Raw genomic sequence first — 20,084 nt, forward strand, 5'->3', positions numbered from 1 at the left:
TTGGTTTCCGGGATCCGTCCGGGATCCCCTCGGGGTCATTTCGGGACTTTTACTCTACTAACACGGGATCATTTGGGGACCCTTTCGGCATCATTTCTGGATGGTTCTCGGGGTCCGTCCGGGATCCCGTCAGGGTCATGTCGGGACTATTAGGGGATCATTTGAGGACCTTTCCGGCACCATTTCTGGATAGTTTTCTGAATCCGTCCGAGATCGCGACGGAGTCATTTCGGGATCATTTGGGGTACCTAGCAGCATCATTTCTGGATGGTTTTCGTGATCCGTCCGGGATCCCGTCGGGGTCATTTCGGGACTTTTGCGGGATCCTATGGGGTCCCTTTTGGAATCATTTCTGGATGGTTTTCGGGATCCGTCCGAGATTCTGTCGGGGTCATTTTGAAACTAATTCGGGATCATTTGGGGTACCTTCCGGCATCATTTCTAGATGGTTTTCTGGATCCGTCCGGAATACCGTCGGGCTTATTTCGGGACTTTTTCTCGACTAATACGGGATCATTTGGGGACCCTTTCGCCATCATTTCTGGATGGTTTTCGGGATCTGTCCGGAATCCCGTCGGGGTCATTTCAGAACTTTTTCGGAATCAATTTGGGTACCTTCCTTCATCATTTCTAGATGGTTTTTGGGATCCGTTCGAGATCCCGTCGGGGTCATTTCGGGACTCTTGCGGGATCATTTAAGCATGGTTTTCAGGATTCGTCCGGGATCCCGTCAGGGTAATTTGTGGACTTTTCCGAAACTATTTCGGGATCATTTTGGGCCAAGATCATTCCTGGATGGATTTCGGGATCTGTCCGGGATCCCGTCAGGTTCAGTTAGGGATCCTTTTGAGTTCCCGTCAGGGACACTTCGGGACTTCATAGGGACTATTTCGGGATCATTTCTGGATGGTTTTCGGGAACCGTCCGGGATTCCGTCGGTCATTTCGGGACTTTTTCGGGCTAATACGGGATCATTTGGGACCCTTCCGGCATCACTTCTGGATGGATTTTGGGATCTGTACGGGAACCCATTAGGGTAATTTCGGGACTTTTTCGGTACTATTTCGGGACCATTTGGGAACCCTTTAGGGATCATTCCATGACTTTTTCATCATTTGGGGACCCTTCTGGCATCAATTCTTGATCGTTTGCCGGATCCATCAGGGTCATTTCGGGACCATGTTGGGATCATTTGGGGTCCCTTCCGCGATCATTTTTGGATCCGTCCGGGATGCCGTAGGAGCCATTTCGGGGTTTTTTGTTACTTTTCCGGGATAGTTTTTGGACCCTTCCGGGATCATTTCTGGGTCATTTCCGGACTATTTCGGGATCCTTCCGGAATCATTTCTGTATGGTTTTCGCGATCCGTCGTGGATCCCCTCGGAGCCATTTCGGAACTTTTTCTGGAGTATGTCGGGATAATTTAGGGACCCTTCCTGGATATTTTCTGGGTGATTTTTGAGATCCGCCCGGGAGCCCGTCAGGGTCATTTCGGAACCTTTTCGGGATCATTTTGGAACACCTTCGGGGATCATTTCTGTGTGGTTCTCTGGATACGTCTAGAATCGTGTCGTTGTCATTTCGGGTTTTTTTGGGACTATTCCGGGAACTTTTGGAGACCCTTCCGGGGCATTTCTGGATGGTTTTCGGGATCCGTCCGCGATAGCGTGGGGGTCATTTCGTAGCTTTTTCTGGATAATTTCGGGATCATTTGGGATCCTATCAGTTTATCAGCTCATTTAGTTCTTTTTTTTACTCAATTACAAAAATAAAATGCATTAGACTGAAAACAAAATTTTAAACAGATAACCTGATAAGCAGGCTAACGTGAATAGCCCATATATTTAAATTTCTCCTTGCGGACGGGGCCGCGGGTAAAGGCTAGTGTATTTATAAACCTGAATTAGATTTTAAACTTGGGTTATTTTAATATATATATGTAGATTCGCAGTGGCTTATACCAACAAGGATATTGAAATCATGTATATTGGAACGATTTTCCGTCGTCCCTTGTCAAATTTGGTTTTGAGACAAACCGGTTTCGGCGTTGTGCCATCATCAGTGTCGATTTTCGTTCTCGCTCGGTCAGTGAACGGGTTCGCTATTTGGTATAAAGACTCCATTCCTCGCACTTCAATTCACTCATACTCCAACGCTCACTATCACTCCCACTGGCATTCTCACTCTCACTCCCACTCTAACTCTTACTCCTGTTCTCCCTTCCACATTCACCCCCCCTCTAACTCCAACTCCAACTCGCACTCCCTCTCCAACTATCACTCCCACCCCATTCAAATAAATAATCTCTTATAAATTTTGAATACATTCTTCAAATAATTGCGGAAATAAAGCGAATTAAAATTTTTCCTAATAGGGGGCGTAGCACCGCCTACTTTTCCAAACAATTTTTTCTAGCTTTTAATTTCTGTTAGGAAGAAATGACAAACCCCTCTAATCCGAAAAATCGTTTGTATGGGTTCACCGAAATATACCCGTTAACCGTCAGTCATTTCAGGAAGACGGAAAAACATTAATACACCATCTCAATTTTATGAAAAGTGTAAAAAGGGAAAGAGATGGGGATAGGCAGACAGACTAGAGTAAAAAATATTAGTGATAGGCAGTGAATGAGGATAAAAAGGGGGAAAAGAGAAAACAGAGAAGTAAAATAGGCAATCAGAGCTCTTTAACATGGGCATAAAAATGGCAAGAGTTCGGGCAAGATGGAGAGAAGTAATAAGGAGAATTAGAAAATCAGGAAAAATTCAAGATTTTCCACGGAATGGTCGGATATTTCGAAAATTAGTTATTTACATAGGCGATAGTTTCGCGTATAAGAAATTTAAATTTGAAACTTAATCTAATTTATTTATTTGTTACAAATGAATGTCATAGATACAAACACGTAATGTTAAATATCTCAGTTTCCATTAAAACGTACACTGAATGAAGAAAGCTGGTAGAATCAACCGAATTCTGCGTCTATTAAACCGATATTTTTGTCAATTTTTATCCATCGCAAATAGCTATTTAACGACCTACACAGAAATTGTTGACTCTTATTTGAGTGTGTAAGCTACAGCTGTGTTAATGAAAAAAAGATACAATATTACAACCGCACACAGATATTTTTTTATAACTTTCATGAAAATGAAATGGTATATTAATTTCGTCACGAAACCCAAAATTGTAAGCCCTTAAAGGAAAATAGAAAAGAGGATTTTTGTCATATCTTCCTCAATTTAACAGATTGAAGCTTCAAACTTCCCCAAATACTTTCGTATATTGCACATATTGTTGTCTGAAAAATTGATGAGATCGATCGTATATATAGTATATATCCCCCACAACCGATTGTTCAGATAAGAAACTTTTCGTAATTACTGCCCTATTTTAGGAGCTAGAGGCTTCGAATTTCAACGAATGCTTACGTATATAGTATATATTGTTGTGTAAAAAAATCATAGAGATCGGTGGTATATATAGTATATATATATATATATATATATTTTCGCAATTTCAGCCCCATTTTAACAGCTAGAAGCTTCAAATTTCACCAAATGCTTACGTATATAGCATATATTGTTGTCTGAAAAAATCATAGAGATCGGTGGTATATATATTATATACCCCATATAAACTGTCATTTTTGCCCGTTTTTTACGGCTAGGTGCTTCAAAATTCATCAAATTTCATTAAATAGTTACGTTTACGTCATATATTGTTGAAATACGTGATTCGTAGTCATAGTTTTTACACGCATACCACAAAAAACCTGAAACTTTGCATCCTCACACAAAGTACCTACCTATTTTTTATTTTATATTTATCTTAAAATCGTATGTACATCTGTTCACTATATATTTCTTATCTTATACATCCGATTATTTGGAGATTATGAACGGGATAAAACTATTGTTCAGCCCCATTCATGAAAGGTATGAAGTCTTCGGCACAGCCGAAGACAGTCCCGCCCTTACTTGTTTTTGATTGCAAAACATTTTTTCTAGAGATTTTTATGTTGCTTTTTCCAAGCCTTGAGCCGCGGATTTTTCGCATAGCACGCTAATGCACTATCCATTTTTAATAACACCCTTAGAATACCAATGAAATCTGTTAAAATATAGCAGTGGCTATTGATATGACAGATATTTATATCGCACAACAGTCATAAGAAGAAAGTAGTAAGCGTAAGTTTCTCTTTAAACTTGAAAGTTTTTCGCTTTTGAAATGACCAACGAAATAAGTTATTTTAACAGAAAAATCAGCTAGGTTAATTGAGACTCTGTCATTTTTACAGATAATTGTTAACTTGGTCCTACATTTTTCCTTCTTTTGAAATAATTAAACAAATTTGTTCTCTTGACAAGTTAAATAATTAAAAAAAATTGTTTAAGTTAAACGGTTTTATTTAAAACAATACTCACATGAAGTAATAATTATACTAAAAGCTAGAAAACAATTAGGTAGGTCCTAGGTAGTAGTCATCACACTCCTCATCAATCTAGGACGTTGTTCAGACAATTAAATAAAAGCTTTGGGCGCGTGAAATTTCTAAAAATGTGATGCGTAGCATAACCTTATTAAAGTTCAGTTGGTCTTATATATGACTATCAATAGAAATTTGACGCGTCCAACACTTTAATTGTCTGATCAACGACCTAGATTGATGAGGAGTGTGATGACTAGTACCTAGGACCTACCTTATTATTTTCTAGCTTTTAGTATTATTATTACTTCATGTAAGTATGTTTTCAATAAAACAGTTTAACCAAAAATGTTTTTTTAATTATTTTATTTTCAAGTTTTTAGTCTTTATTTAATTGCCTATTATTTCTCATTCTATTTAGTTCATTAGTCACTCATTATTACACGGACTCCTTCCTGACAATTTGTTACAATCTAAGTCCTCAATACATAATCCCTTCAAAGACTTTACTCGACTCTGCGCCACGTATGCTTGTCCCTCCTCGAACTCCAAAATATTTTGATGTCACTTCTGCCGGACTATATGTAATATTTGTTCCAAATATGAGCCAAATCGGACCCCAAACGCGATGTTTTGAAATATCTCGATCCTTGCTCCACCTATCGGCGATTTTTTTCATAGGTCGCTTTCTATTCATGTATGTATTATGTGTTCCAAATATGGACCTAATCCGACCTCAAATACGTTTTTTTGAATATCTCTATCCTTGCGCCACCTAGCGGCGATTTTTTTCACGGGTCGCTTTCTATTCATGTGTGTTTTATACAGGGATGCACCTTAACGTTAAGCTAATCGTTTATCAAAAAATTTCCACCGTTTCCGTTGAAACACTTCCAAATATTATCGATAAAGAAATTATCAAGATAAATTATATCTCGTTTTTAACCGAAACGAAAAGCCTTCGTTAACGTTAAAAACGTTAACAAAAACGTGATACTTTATATTTGAACTGTGTTGGCAATGCTATAGCCATGGTGAAGCCGTAAGGTGGTAACAGCGAGCGGACATACACTCACAAACTCCATGTAATTTGTTTGTGTAATTCGTTGGTGGTAATGTCAAAAATAGTGTGAGAAATGTTCGTACTGTCAAAATTCATGAGAAAAGTTGCAATCAGCTTGGCTAATGCTTTCATCTTTAATGACTCCGCCATCAATCAGCTTTGCCAGCATAGTTTGAAATTAATAATCAACATAAACGATTTGATTTCGTTTTGATATGGCAGAAAACGAAACAAAATCATTTCGTTAATTTGATGTTCTTAACGTTAATAAACGAAACGAAATGACTTTCTTTCGTTTAAAACGTTAATTATCGTAACGAAATGATATCGGTTCGTTGGTTAAGCATGCCTGGTTTTAAATGTTCCAAATATGAGCCAAATCGGATCACAAATACGATTTTTTGAATATCTCGATCCCTGCTCCACCTATCGGCGATTTGTTTTCATAGGTCGCTTTCTATTCATGTATGTATTATGAGTTCCAAATATGGACCCAATCGGACCTCAAATACGTTTTTTTGAATATCTCTATCCTTGCGCCACCTAGCGGCGATTTGTTTTCATAGATCGCTTTCTATTCATGTGTGTATTATGTGTTCCAAATATGAGCCAAATCGGATCACAAATACGATTTTTTTAATATCTCGATCCTTGCTCCACCTATCGGCGATTTTTTCATGGGTCGCTTTCTATTCATGTATGTATTATGTGTTCCAAATATGGACCCAATCGCTTTCTATTCATGTACATATGTACTATGTCTTCCAAAATCGATAAAAATCGTACCACTAATACGATTTTTTGATATATCTCGATTCATGCGCCACCTATCAGAGTTTTTTTTCTTATTATTGCTTTGTCATCGGGTTCCGAACTATATTCCAGGTTTCAAGCTTGTAGCTTATCGGCAAGTTACTTAAATTTCAATTACAAAATTCGTGCCAACCAGCCAGCCTGTCAAGTCAAGCTAAATAAAACCGTTTAAAAAATCGATTGAAAGTTTCGTTAATTCAAGATCGGAAAACCAATTTTTTTAATTTACCCTCTTTATTTCTTTCGGTGTAGATAGCCATATTCCTTATTCGGACGACAGAATACTTTTCGAGAAAAAATATATTAACTAAAATATGATGCACTTTCAAATGATAGTATTTATTTTACAAATAAATTATTTCTTTGCTAATGCCTACATTTTATAGGAGAAAGAACGTGAAGAAATGCTGGAGCATTATTGTAGTCTTTCGCATGACGCCGTCATTTTAGAGGGCAATAATCAAAGTCTAGAAGTTGAAGCTGCCGAACACAAGTAATTTCCAAAACTATTGTTAACAATCATTGCCCTTATTTACAACATTATAAATACTAACTAAAGCGGGGTATCCACATGGCAAGAAATGAAAAATTCTATACAAAAGAATGCTCCAGAAATGTTCAAGGAAAATTTCGGTTGTCAAGTAGTATCAACCGCCCAAGAAAACTCATGCGTTTTCTGCTACCTTTTTCTAAAGATTTTTAAGTACAGGAGCTCTGGTTTTGCCAAGAAATATATGTGCGTCACATTATATATACCCTTCAAAAAACGCGAGTACTCCATAAATAATATAAGGAATACTCCTTTGGGAGTATAGGAGTATTCCAAAACTAATCTGTATTCATACAAAAAATGTGCTCCAATTACCATTGCGATGTCCTAGGAGAGGAGTAGGTGATCCCACTCTTGCTTTGTTTGTGAGTAATCCATACAGTACATACGTGAGAGTACTTTCCAAAGTACTAAAGAGGAATTGTGTCGGAAAGAATTATCGGAGTGAATTTAATTTAAAATGAAAGTAAATGAAGAGGGCAATACAACTTTTATATTTTTTACTACGAATATTTCTATGTTATTTAGCATTTGCGTGAATAAAGAAACTAATATTTCTCTATATTATAGTATGTATACATAAAACCAGTACGCGGTTGCATTTTATCAGAGTTGCCATAGTAAAATTTTATTATCAGTTATTTGTATGCAATATTTTACTTTTGGCAACTCTGTTCGATCGTCATCGTGTCGTTAAAAAACGTGCAATGATCGGCTGATGGTGGTCCGCAAACCCATTGCAAAGGAGTATAGTTAGAGTACTCCAACATGAAGAAAATGGAACACGTAATCCAACAATTTTTGCAGGGTAAGCACACAGTCGATTAGATACCAGGGATAACACTGTTGGTATTTATGAGTTGTTTGAATGCGATTTGCAATGATATTTGCGCTCAAGTCTTCTTTTTCCCTTCTTTAATGTATTCTTACTTAGGTCTATTTTCAATTCGAATACGTTAATTTTAACAAATTTTCTTCTAATGCATTGCAATATCTGATTTTCGTGTCTTGCAGAGAAGTGACGCGGCTTCATGGAGAACAGAGAGATAAAGAAAATATCAAAATTATATACTTGGCTGCTACTTATTTTTCATACAAAATAAAATTAAAGAAAAAAAAACTTTTTTAAAAATAAGCTTTTATTATTGATTAATAAAATTAACTAAAAAGTAGTGTTACATAATTATATATTTTTAACATTAAAACTTTACTCCTAAATTATTAAATTTTGATGGTATAATTAAGAACATTTAGGATCTCCTTTTCTTGCTATCATAATGTAACACTCTTTTATTAGAACAATTAGGACTGTAATATAAACTGTAAGATTTAATAATTTAGGTGTAAAGTTTTAATGTTAAAAATATATAATTACGTACAATATAGAATTTTTTTGTCGCAAACGAAAAAGCCTAATTATCGTTAAAGTTGCAATGAATTTATAAAGTGTTATATTTCTTTACAGCCAATTTATTTTTTACTTTTTAGTTAATTTTATTAACCAATAATAAAAGCTTATTTTTAAAAAAGTTTTTTCTTTAATTTTATTTTTTACTTTTTATTTCGTTTTATTAACAAGTAATAGAAGATTGTTCTTATAAAAGCTTTTTTCTTAAATTTAATTTAAATATGATTTTTTTTTAATTTTTAGTAGGGTAAAATATTGTTTAAATTAGTTATGTAATCTTTACTTAGTTATTTGTAACGTTTCTCAACCTATCCATTTCTTTTAATGCATCAACATTACAAGATTTCTTCGAAGTCAACTTTGAATAGTCAAGTTCTTCTATTCGAGTGTTAACTAACTTAAAATCATATTTTATTGTGACTTTGCCTATGTCGCGTTCAGTTTACAACCACTCATTGCAGATATCTGCTCTGTGGGTTAAATCTGTTTTAAAATAAAATTCCAACTTTCGCTTAGCTAAAATTCCATCGCCAAAAATCTGTAAAACAAAATCAAGTGCGCAGAAAAGTATGCAACACTTACCGATAACAGCCTAACCGCGTTAGCGTTCGTTGTATCACAGAATTTTTACACATGAAAATGACGGATTTTGTTTACAAGGTTGCATTCCTTTGAGTTTATCGCGTTTACACCATGAAATGTTGTAAATGATTTTTCATACAAAATTTTACAGTTCGTTTACGCACTACACGTTTTCCAGTTTATAATGAGAATATATAACTTTGTATTGAGAAATATAAGTTTATATTGAGAAAATGCAAATCGATAATGGGAAATCCAACTTTATAATGAGAAAATAAAATATGATAATGAGAAGCGTATCTTCTTATTAAGAAAATATAAATTGATAGTGAGAAATGTTACTTCATATTGAGAATACATAAATGGATAATGGGAAATATGAATTGATAATGAGAAAAGATAAAATATAAAATTTTAAAATTGAAAATTTGCAATTTATCTGATCTGGAGTCGGTGAGCCATTTCTGCAACATTTCGGGGATACAGCATTAAGACAATTAAAATATAGTGTTGTTTAAAGCACTCGGAGGCATTTTAAAAGCTTGAGGTCAAATACGGAAATTATATTGTACAGAGTTTTTGGGTGGCGGTGTTACTGGAATGCATAAGATTGCGTTGAACGCATCTAAATGAAAAACTTCACTGTACATTCAAGTCTCTACTTGTATATCAACTAAAATAAAATATCTGTTTAAAATGTAGGTATCTGCGGTATTGCTCCCGCACATTCCCATCCCGTTAAAACATTTTTTGGTTCACCCACTGCTCTTTCAAGGTACTACCAAAGATTTTAAAAATTATAAGATGGTATACTGTAGACTTGTAAAACTTTGTGGAATTTGTAGGACGGCTGCGCGAGGAATTCACTACTAAAGAGAGTAGATTAATAAGAGGGAGCATTGTAGAGTCGTTCATTCTTCACAAAGTGGGACGGCTGCGCCAGGAATACACCATACGTTTTGCCCCTGCTTCGTTTTCACCGTCTGGATTAAAAAAGTCATGAGCCTGGGCATTCGGGCAATTTTAGTGATGTAAATCGCATGGCGCCAGCGCCAATGCGGTGCCAGCTCAATGGTAGCTCATTGACGCAATGACTCCAAGCGAATTTTTGACGCTACTTAGTAGTGAGTGCGTAGTAGATTTCACTTGCGCTATTGAGTGAAACGACTTTTGTGTGTCAGGCACGAGTTTGGTGTTATTGGCGCTACTGGCAATGATGACACTGAGCTGATGACGTTAGCGCTGGTAGTTCAGCTTTTGAATCAGAGAAAGAATTGATGACCCGTGTAAATTATTATGGCTTTGGCTATTATTGGTTGTGTATTTGAACCAAATAAATGCTGCGGACATAACAACCGGAGTCATTTTTGAGTTTTATATTTTAGATTTAATGCACAATTAATATGGGTGTGTTTGAGCAGCCAAATAATAACAGTAGCATTGCTAAAGTGCTGCTTAGATGATGGAATGTCGCTAATTTCCTAGCGATGATCAATAGATTGTCAATATTTCGTTCAACGAACGCGCGAAATTGCCACATCTGCTCCAATTTTCCAAGATTTTCCATTGTTTATTTAAACAAAAACGGTGTTTTTTTTTTTTAAATTCATAACTTTTTTTGAGTTGGATGAAAAAATTTGAAAAAATTCTGAAAAACGTCTTTCGTAAGCTAGAAAAAGAAGAAAAACTTTCAGCCAATTCTAAAGGGGTCGGGTTCAAAATTGGTCGAAATGGGATGGAATACCCCCTATACAAATAGATTCAGTAGTGTTATTAATTTTAATAACAGCTTATATAAGTTTAAGTTTAAATCGTTTTCTATTTTTAACTAGTCTGTAAGAAAGTATGTAGTTATCGACATGTAAGAATTGAAGTAGATTATGGTCAGCGTAAAGCATTTATCAAACACCAAAGGCATATCTCAATGGGGTGAATCCAGGGGTTGTGTTGCGCAACCCTCTCAAGAGGTTGCCAGCGCAATATATAGCTTCCCCAACCCAATTGTCAACTTCACCTTCTCATGGAACTAGGGGGTGGGGAGGGCGGGATGGCCTAGAAGGTTTAATGTGGTCATATAAGTCGTTCCCGAGATGGTAGGGCTAGTACCTTAATAGTGCTTTCTTACCCGAACGTACCGGATCTATGTATATCCGGCAAAGGACCATCAACATCGGTAACACTCCCCAAAGCCTTCGGGCAGTGTCTTTATCGTTAATGCAACAACAACAAAGCATGTACTTTTAGACTGAATGAATTAAATAAATAAATAAAATGTGCGCACAAAGAAGTGACTAGTAATTCAGATTGATATTATTGACAGGTTGACTTAGCACATTCTTTTAAACAGCTGACGACTTAGCACATTTACACATCATTGCCCACAGCACGTACTAGCGAAAAATAAAAATTATCGATGTATTTTGAATTCAGTTTTAAAACTGCATTAAAATACAATTTTTTCAAAAAAAAGTGACTTAGCACATTTTCACATTAAGCTAACGATATATGAAATTTTTTTGAGCGTTTTCTTATTATGTGGATACCGCGCTTGAAATGAAATGAATCGTATTGGTTATTTAATAAAGCAAAGTTTTTTAATTTTCTCTTCTTCCTCATCATTTATATTAATTTCTTGATTTCCATACGTAGATGTTGTTACTGCTGTTTAAAGGAGCTGCATTAGAGTAAACAAAAGTAGCTTTGACTCATTTAGATTTTGTATTTAAAATTACTTATAAGCAAGCCAAAAGATAGCTTCGAAGAAATTTGGCCACCAAACATTAGTTATTATTATTAAACTTGTTTTATGTTTTATTTTAAGACGTCAAATCACGGAACTAGAAGATGAAATAGCAACGCTAAAGCAGGAAATATGCTGTCGAAATGCAGTCATCGAACAATTGGAGGATAAGGTGAGCAAACGCTTTTTATACAAAAAATATTTAAAACATTAGAACACTGCAAATAATTAAAATTGCACCTTTCCCCATCAAAATTATAAAAGTTTGTATACTTGATCACACCGGCCAATATAACGCCACCAAATATCGATGTTTCGTAACAAAAACAAAAAAAATCGAGGTTCAACAAACACGAAATATTATGTAAGAAAGGAGGAAAGGGGCAAACTTTCACCAAAGGTTTTTTTATAACCCCATTCCTCTCTCTTTCGTGTCCCGCCTTACGATTTCTCAATTGTGGACCCGGGTACCCAAAGAATGTGTTTATAGAATATGGATATCAAATGAAAGCTGTTGATGAGTGCTTTAGTAGAGGGTAATTTTCATACCCCTGGATGACTAGGGGTCTCGAGATATAGGCCAAAACGTGGACACGGATACCCCTAGAATGTGTTTATAGAATATGGATATCAAATGAAAGCTGTTCCTGAGAGCTTTAAAGTAATTTTCATTGTGATATTCGATTTAGTCGCATCAACCTGGCAAAACTGATAAATATGCATGCGAAGCCGAAATAAAGACATGAATTAATAATACCCACATATCTATTTACATACGTCCTTGAGAGAAGAGAAAAGAGAGAAGGAGACTGAGAAAGAGATAGAATGAGAAGATGAGATAGATAAAGCAAAAAGACGGAGGAAGGAGTGAATAGAAAGATTAAGAAAAAGTGTAGAGGGGGGAGGGCAGAGTTAGACGGAAAAAGCTTATTAAAATGTATGCAGATAGACAAAATTTAGGGCAGAACAACGTCTGCCGGGTCAGCTAGTAATATAAAAAAATGAAATAAACAAAGGAAAAAGAAGGTAAGAAAAGAAGAGGAAAGCAAAGAAAATTGAGTAAAAGGAAAGCAAAGGGGGTGAAAGGAAAGGAAAGCAAACGAAAGTAAAGGAAATGAAAGAAAAGTAAAGGAAAGGTTGGGAGAGGAGTCGAAAGAATAGGAGAGGTGAGGAGCGGTGTGGAGAGGGGAGCACAATAGATTAGAGGCGGTGGAAAGAGAAGTGGGGTGTGGTGAGGTGAGGAGAGGAGAGGAGTTATAGTGCCGTCCGTAGTAGTTGAGTTTCAACCACTCGACAATCTCTGGTATGTATTATTATGGAACGGAAGCATCGGAATTATGGCACACTGGGAAAATTGAAGGAATGAAATGAAATATGATCCCAAAAATCGCAGTATAACTAAAACTAAGATCACAAACATAAATATACCACATTTTCTTTTTTTTAGATATCAGCGCTAAATACGCAAAATTCAAAATTAGAACGACAACTCGAAGAAGCTATCGATGAGCAGCGTTTACTGAAGGTTGACTTGGCTGCACGCAAAGAACTTTGCGAAAAATTGGACATTGAGAAAGACAAATTAAATGCTGAATTAACAGAATTGAATGAAATTAAACAAAAGGTATGCTATACAGTTCAGTAAAAATGGGTAGGGGATTCATTCAAACTTGTTGGGAGGATGGTTTATTTTTATATGTGAGAAAACTTGTAACCCCCTTGACAAAAAATTATGCCTGCTCAGAAAAACTCTAAACAAAATGCGTGAGCACCAAGTACTCGTGAAGTTCGATGTGTAAACATACAGGTGGACGTGTAGGAAACTAAAGTTTTTAAGTTAACTAGAGCACGCCCAAAGGTTGAAGCTAAACCACAACGGTAACTTTACCAGAAACAAATAAGTCCATATATACATTACATTTTGATAGCATATCGGTATCTTTTGGTTAATAAATCGATAAATTTTCCATAACAAACGTACAAATCATCGATTAAACACCGATTTTATTCAATTTAATTTATTTTTTATTTTATTTCATTTCATTTTATTTTCATGATTTATTTTATTCTATTTTTATACCCAGCGTGTACTTGTACTTAAGGGTATTATAACTTTAATTGGATAACGGTAATGGCATAAAGGAATCGAATTTATCAGCATCAAAAAATAATTTGATTAAACCATGTCCCTCCGTTAACACGATAACTTGAGTAAAAATTTAGACATCTTTACGAAATTCGGTATACTGGAGCAAGAGTTGACTGGAATTTGAAAATCAGCGAAACCGAACCACTTCCCACTTTTTAGATATCGAAAAATTTAAAAAATTCAACATTTCATCACCAAAAACTGATATGATGAATAATCACAATTTTGTAAAATATTGGAATATGGGCGTCGCACCACCCACTTTTAAGAGAAGAAATGCTTAAACTTTTACAACAGGCCAGGGACATTGTCCTTGCTGGTATATACACCTTAGTGAAAATCAACAAAATCATTTGACGACCACGCCTGCTTATTATACTCAGCTGAGCAGAGCTCACAGAGTATATTAACTTTGTTCGCATAACGGTAATCCGTAACGGCATAAACTAATCGAGATAGATATAGACTTCTATATATCAAAATGATCTGGGCGAAAAAAGAAATTTATTTAGCCATTTCCGTCCGTAAACACGATAACTTAAGTAAATTTTGAGGTATCTTGATGAAATTTGGTACGTAGGTTCCACTAGGGCACTCATCTCAGATTGCTATTTAAAATGAACGAAATCGGACTATAACCACGCCCACTTTTTCGATATCGAAAATATCGAAAAGCCCAAAAAGTGCGATAATTCACTACCAAAGGCCGATAAAGCGATGAAGCTTGGTAGGTGGGTTGACCTTATGACGTAGAATAGAAAATTAGTAAAATTTTGGACAATGCGCGTGGCACCGCCCACTTTTGAAAGAAGGTCATTTGAAAGTTTTGCAAGCCGTAATTTGGCAGTCGTTGAAGATATCATGATGAAATTTGGCAAAAGCGTTACTCCTATTCCTGTATGTGTGCGAAATAAAAATTAGCAAAATCGGATGACGAACACGCCCACTTTAAATAAAAAAATTTTTTCAGTCAAATTATAACAAAAAATTGAATATCTTTACAGTATATAAGTAAATTATGTCAACATTCAACTCCAGTAATGATATGGTGCAACAAAATACAAAAATTAAAGAAAATTTCAAAATGGGCGTGGCTCCGCCCTTTTTCATTTAATTTGTCTAGAATACTTTTAATGCCATAAGTCGAACAAAAATTAACCAATCCTTGTGAAATTTGGTACGGGCATAGACTCTATGACGATAACTGTTTTCTGTGAAAATTGGCGAAATCGGTTGAAGCCACGCCCTGTTTTTATACACAGTCGACCGTCTCTCCTTCCGCTGGGCCCTTAACACGATAACTTGAGCAAAAATCGATATATCTTTATTAAACTTAGTTACGTACTTATCTGAACTCACTTTATCTTGGTATAAAAAATGGCCGAAACCCGACTATGACCACGCCCACTTTTTTGATATCGAAAATTACGAAAAATGAAAAAAAAAATGCCATAATTCTATACCAAATATGAAAAAAGGGATGAAACATTATAATTGGATTGGTTTATTGACACAAAACATAACTTTAGAAAAAACTTTGTAAAATGGGTGTGACACCCTCCATATTAAGTAGAATAAAATGAAAAAGTTCGGCAGGGCGAAATCAAAAGCCCTTGGAATCTTTGCAGGAATACTGTTCGTTGTATTACATATATAAATAAATTAGCGGTACCCGACAGATGATGTTATGGGTCACCCTGGTCCACATTTTGGTCGATATCTCGAAAACGTCTTCACATACCTTCACACCTTTAATTTGATACCCATATCGTACAAACACACTCTAGAGTCACCCCTGGTCCACCTTTATGGTGATATCTCGAAAACGCGCCCACCTATAGAACTAAGGCCCACTCCCATTTGAAATACTCATTAACACCTTTCGTTTGATACCCATATCGTACAATCACATTCTAGAGTCACCCCTGGTCCACCTTTATGGCGATATCTTGAAAAGGCGTCCACCTATAGAACTAAGACCCACTCCCATTTAAAATACTCATTAATACCTTTCGTTTGATACCCATATCGTACAAACACATCCGAGAGTCCCTTTGTCCACCTTTATGGCGATGTCCCGAAATGGCGTCCAGCTATAGAACTAAGGCCCACTCCCTTTTAAAATACTCATTAACACCTTTCATTTGATTCCCATATCGTACAAACACATTCTAGAGTCACCCCTGGACCACCTTTATGGCGATATCCGAAATGGCGTCCACCTATAGAACTATGGCCCACTCCCTTTTAAAATGCTCTTTAATGCCTTCCATTTGATACCCATGTCATACAAACACATTCCAGGGTTACCCTAGGTTCATTTTCCTACATGGTGATTTTCCCTTATTTTATCTCCAAAGCTCTCAGCTGAGTATGTAATGTTCGGGTACACCCGAACTTAGCCTTCCTTACTTGTTTTTGATATGTAAGCATTTTTGATCGAGGTATGGTGGAATCCTGAATGTAAGCTATATGGGGCATACATGTAGAATGTTAACGCAGGCGTAGTGTGGTGTATTTTTTTACTGTATGGCTGAACTGTACTAGAGAATGTGTAAGCGTAGGCGGAGTGTGGTGTAGGTATACTGTTTGAAGTACATATTACAGAACATGTAAGTATTCGGTAGAGTTGATATGAGCGACGCAGCAACTCAAGGGAAACACGCCACCTACATACAAATTAAAGTATCTGGGCATATACACAATGTGTATGCATGCAAGTGCACGAATAAATGTTTGTACGGCTGTTTTGTTATAATGCATAAGCAAATGCGTTATTTTTATTACTGATACACAAAGTGTTTGCAAAAACGAGGCACATATTACGGTATTCAGGTTTAAATTTAAACTTATTTCGTTTTACGGTTGTAACATCTTTTAAAAATATTAAATTAATATGAGATAATAAATTGCAAGCAAAAAAATATAAATAATTCAACTAAAATTAAATTAAGTAACATAAAAGAAAATAAAGTGAAATGAAATTAGATAAAAAGAATTAAATCAAAATAAAATAAAAAAAGTTAAAAAAATTATATTTAATTAAATAATATAAAAGAAGTAAAATAAAATTAGTTAAAATCAAATAAGATAAAATAAAATAAATCAAAATAAAATAAAAATAGATAAAGTAGAATAAAATAAAATCAATATAAAATAAAGAAAAATAAAGTAAAATAAAAAATTAAATAAAATAAAATGGAATAAATTATAATAAAGCAAAATAAAAAAATAAAATAAAAAATAAATAAATAAAAATAAAATTAAATTAAATAAATTTTTAATCAACGAGTTGACCGTTTGTTATCGAAAAGATTTGGATATATCATCCAAAAATTATCGATATGTTATCAATATGTTATCGATTTGTTATCAGATTGATGTCAATTTCTATCGGAGTTTTCGATTTGTTATCAAAAAGGTATCGAAAAGTTATCGATTTGTTATCAAAAGAATATACATTTGTGTTAGGAAGCTATACATTTATTACCGGGTGTTGCAAATTTGCTAACGGCGCGTTACGGAATTGTTTAGGAAGACTCATCGGTTTGTTATGAAACAGATACCTGAAAAGCTTTAATATAAAATCGATGACACATGTGTAACACTTCGCTAGCAAGCCGATGAAGAACCAACAAGAAGACGATGATGAGCTGATACCAAATCGAAAACACGATAATTATAACTAGCTATCAATAATAAACCGATAATAAAACAATAAATTGTCGGTATAGGTTGTTACCGATAAGAAGCCGACGAAACTCCTCTCAAAACGCCCAAAACTACTTGTTTTTGGTAAAGTTACCTCTGTCGTGGTTTAACTTCTACTTTTGGACGAGCTCTACTTTGCTGAAAAATATTAGTCTCCTGGACGTACACCTTTATGTTTGCACATAGAGCTTCACGAGTACTTGGTACTCGCGCCTTTAGTTTAAATCTTATGGTACCGCATCTTTTAAGCTGCAGTTTTCCAGTTGAGATGCTTAAAAAGTAAATAGCAAAGAACCTAAATATGCAATTAATTTTATTAATTGAAGCTGAAACTGTGCTATAAAAGCTTGCATGATACCACCCAGTCAGGGTGAGGAGTTGTTTAAAACCAAACCTGGGAATATAATGTTCGCATTCACCCTAACTGAGATTTTATTTGTTTTTTTTTATTTCTTAGCTTGAACGTGATAATGAAAAATTACGTGCGGATATGGAGAAAACATCAAATGGACAAAAAGTCTCCTCCGAAACTCTCGAAGAACTTTTAAGTAAAACGCGTCGCGACCTGGAGGAGCAAATTAAAGTTGATAGTAAATTGAGTCAGGAATTGGTCCGTCTGCGGCAACATAACGATGGACTATTGGTAAATTTAATAAATAGCTTTTTTTCGCTCAAAACGTTTTTCAACTTCTTTAACTAATATCTTCTACACGCAGAGTGAACTAGACGCTGAGCGTCAACGTCGTCATCAGCAAGAGACATTAGCCCAAGAATATCAAATTCAAAATCAAGAGCTACGTCATAATCTCACTGATGATCGCTTTCGACAAGCACGTTCACGTGAACAAAGTCCGCGCTATCCAACGCAAACATTATAAGAGTGAGCTTCTTAGGTCACGTCTTATCCGTCCATAACACTTTCACGACAAAAAGAGGAAAACAAATGCTGTATCGCAAGTACTAAAGGTCTAGAACAGGGGTCATCAAACGACGGACGGCGGTCCGGTTCCGTACCGTGGACCTGTCTCTAGCGGGCCTTGTTTTAACAAAACAAGTATATTCTTTTTTTTTTTAAAGAAAAGGTATACTGCTTTTTTATCAGATACTTTTAAACAATCATCTGAATCTTAAACGTCAAAATATACTGTACGAGCTTTATACCGGCCAATATAAAACGTTCATTGAGGATCTTTATTCCGAATTTGGAAAAACCTTTACAGGTTTTGAAAAATATTGAGAATCTTTAGTAATATATCGACAGCTGAGTGTAATATCACCCTATCTCGGCTGCCGTTTCGAAAAGGCCCTACATCAGAAAACTATTGAATAACGTCCTATTTCAAAATTGCACAAAGGTCGCAGTGCTTCCAGACTTATTAATAATATTTCAAAATTTGTTTCAAAAATGCCCTATTTCAGAATTCGGTTCAGGAAATCCCTATCCTAGAATTTGTTCCGAAAACTCTCTGTTTGATCTCAAATTCAATACACTTTGGCATTATCTTTGGTATTTATAAAAAAATCTAAGATAGGGCGTTTTTGAAGCAAAAAGCAGGTTATTCAAAGGTTATCCGAGATAGGGCGTATTCGAAACGGTAACCGAGATAGAGTGATAATTCCTTCGGCAGTCGATATACTCTCGGAGCTATAAATTGTTCGTTTCCAAGAAAAAACAAATTTAAAAACCAAAAACAGAATAGTTTTTAAAAAGTTGGCCGGTGCTACTAAGTACCCAGAATTGAAAAAAGCTAGCATGGAAACTTCTCACCCTGTAAAACAGCCTTTTCTAACAAGAAGCTTATTAAGAACAAATTCCGAAACAGAATCCCTCATTAACATCTGCAAGATTTACTGGAGTGTGCAGGTTACTCCATACTTTACTCCAAACTACGCAACGAATAGTTCAAGGCAAAAACTATAATTTTCTCATTAATACTTTTAAGAACCGCTGCTACTTTCTTTTTAATATTCGTAACATTTTTCTATTATTTAATAAAAAAAATGACCAAAATAAACTCGTTTTATCCCATTGAAAGTTAGACGACGAAGGCTGCAATCGCAACAGACTGTCAATGGTTTCGCAACTTGACACTCTGAGGGCACAAGTTAACCCGACAGAATGATCAGTGGGAGAATATCTCTAATGCACCACGGCGACCTCGGAAAACAACTGGTACGACGAAGAATACCACGTTGCAATCGAAAGAAAAGAAGCTGCCTATATGGATACGTTAAAAGCGAGCGAAACGAGGATCGAACGCTACCGCGTGTTGAAAAGAGAAGCAGGATGCCTTTACAGGAAGAAAAGAAAGAGACAGAAAGTTGTGAGTGCGAGGTGCTTGAACTGCTAGCCACCAGGAATAACTCCCGCAAATGTTACCAAAAAAAATCGGCGACAGACAGAATTTTAAATCCGGGACAAACTCCCGTTAAAACGAAAACGGCGACCTGGTAACCGAGGTGCTTAGATTATGGAAGGAAAACTTCTTCCTAACCAGATTAAAAAATACAATGCCGCTATTTGCCTGCAGAGCTATTCAAACACGGCGGCGAGAAGTAGGTAAGGCGCTTGTATCAACTTAAATGCTAGATATGGTCGGACGATTGGAATCTAAGTGTTCTTTGTTCAGTCCACAAAA

The 20,084-nt window shown here is 35.7% G+C and overlaps 1 protein-coding gene across 3 annotated transcripts in view; it reads left to right on the forward strand.

Annotated features, from left to right (window-relative positions):
- The window catches only part of Cep135 (Centrosomal protein 135kDa), a 163,994-nt gene extending 145,370 nt beyond the window's left edge, over positions 1-18,624 (forward strand). For 2 of the 3 annotated variants that reach the window (XM_067787682.1, XM_067787683.1), the window contains 4 exons: positions 11,667-11,757; positions 13,033-13,209; positions 17,903-18,088; positions 18,162-18,624. In XM_067787682.1, the coding sequence (XP_067643783.1) occupies positions 11,667-11,757; positions 13,033-13,209; positions 17,903-18,088; positions 18,162-18,323 (616 nt within the window). In that variant the 3' untranslated portion in view covers positions 18,324-18,624. Of the gene's footprint in view, positions 1-6,691; positions 6,799-11,666; positions 11,758-13,032; positions 13,210-17,902; positions 18,089-18,161 lie in introns of all 3 variants that reach the window. The other variant, XM_067787681.1, reaches the window with a different exon arrangement.
- The last annotated feature ends 1,460 nt before the right edge of the window (positions 18,625-20,084 follow it).

Source organism: Eurosta solidaginis, chromosome 5 (assembly GCF_040869045.1).
Source record: "Eurosta solidaginis isolate ZX-2024a chromosome 5, ASM4086904v1, whole genome shotgun sequence".
Taxonomy (NCBI): Eukaryota; Metazoa; Arthropoda; class Insecta; order Diptera; family Tephritidae; genus Eurosta; species Eurosta solidaginis.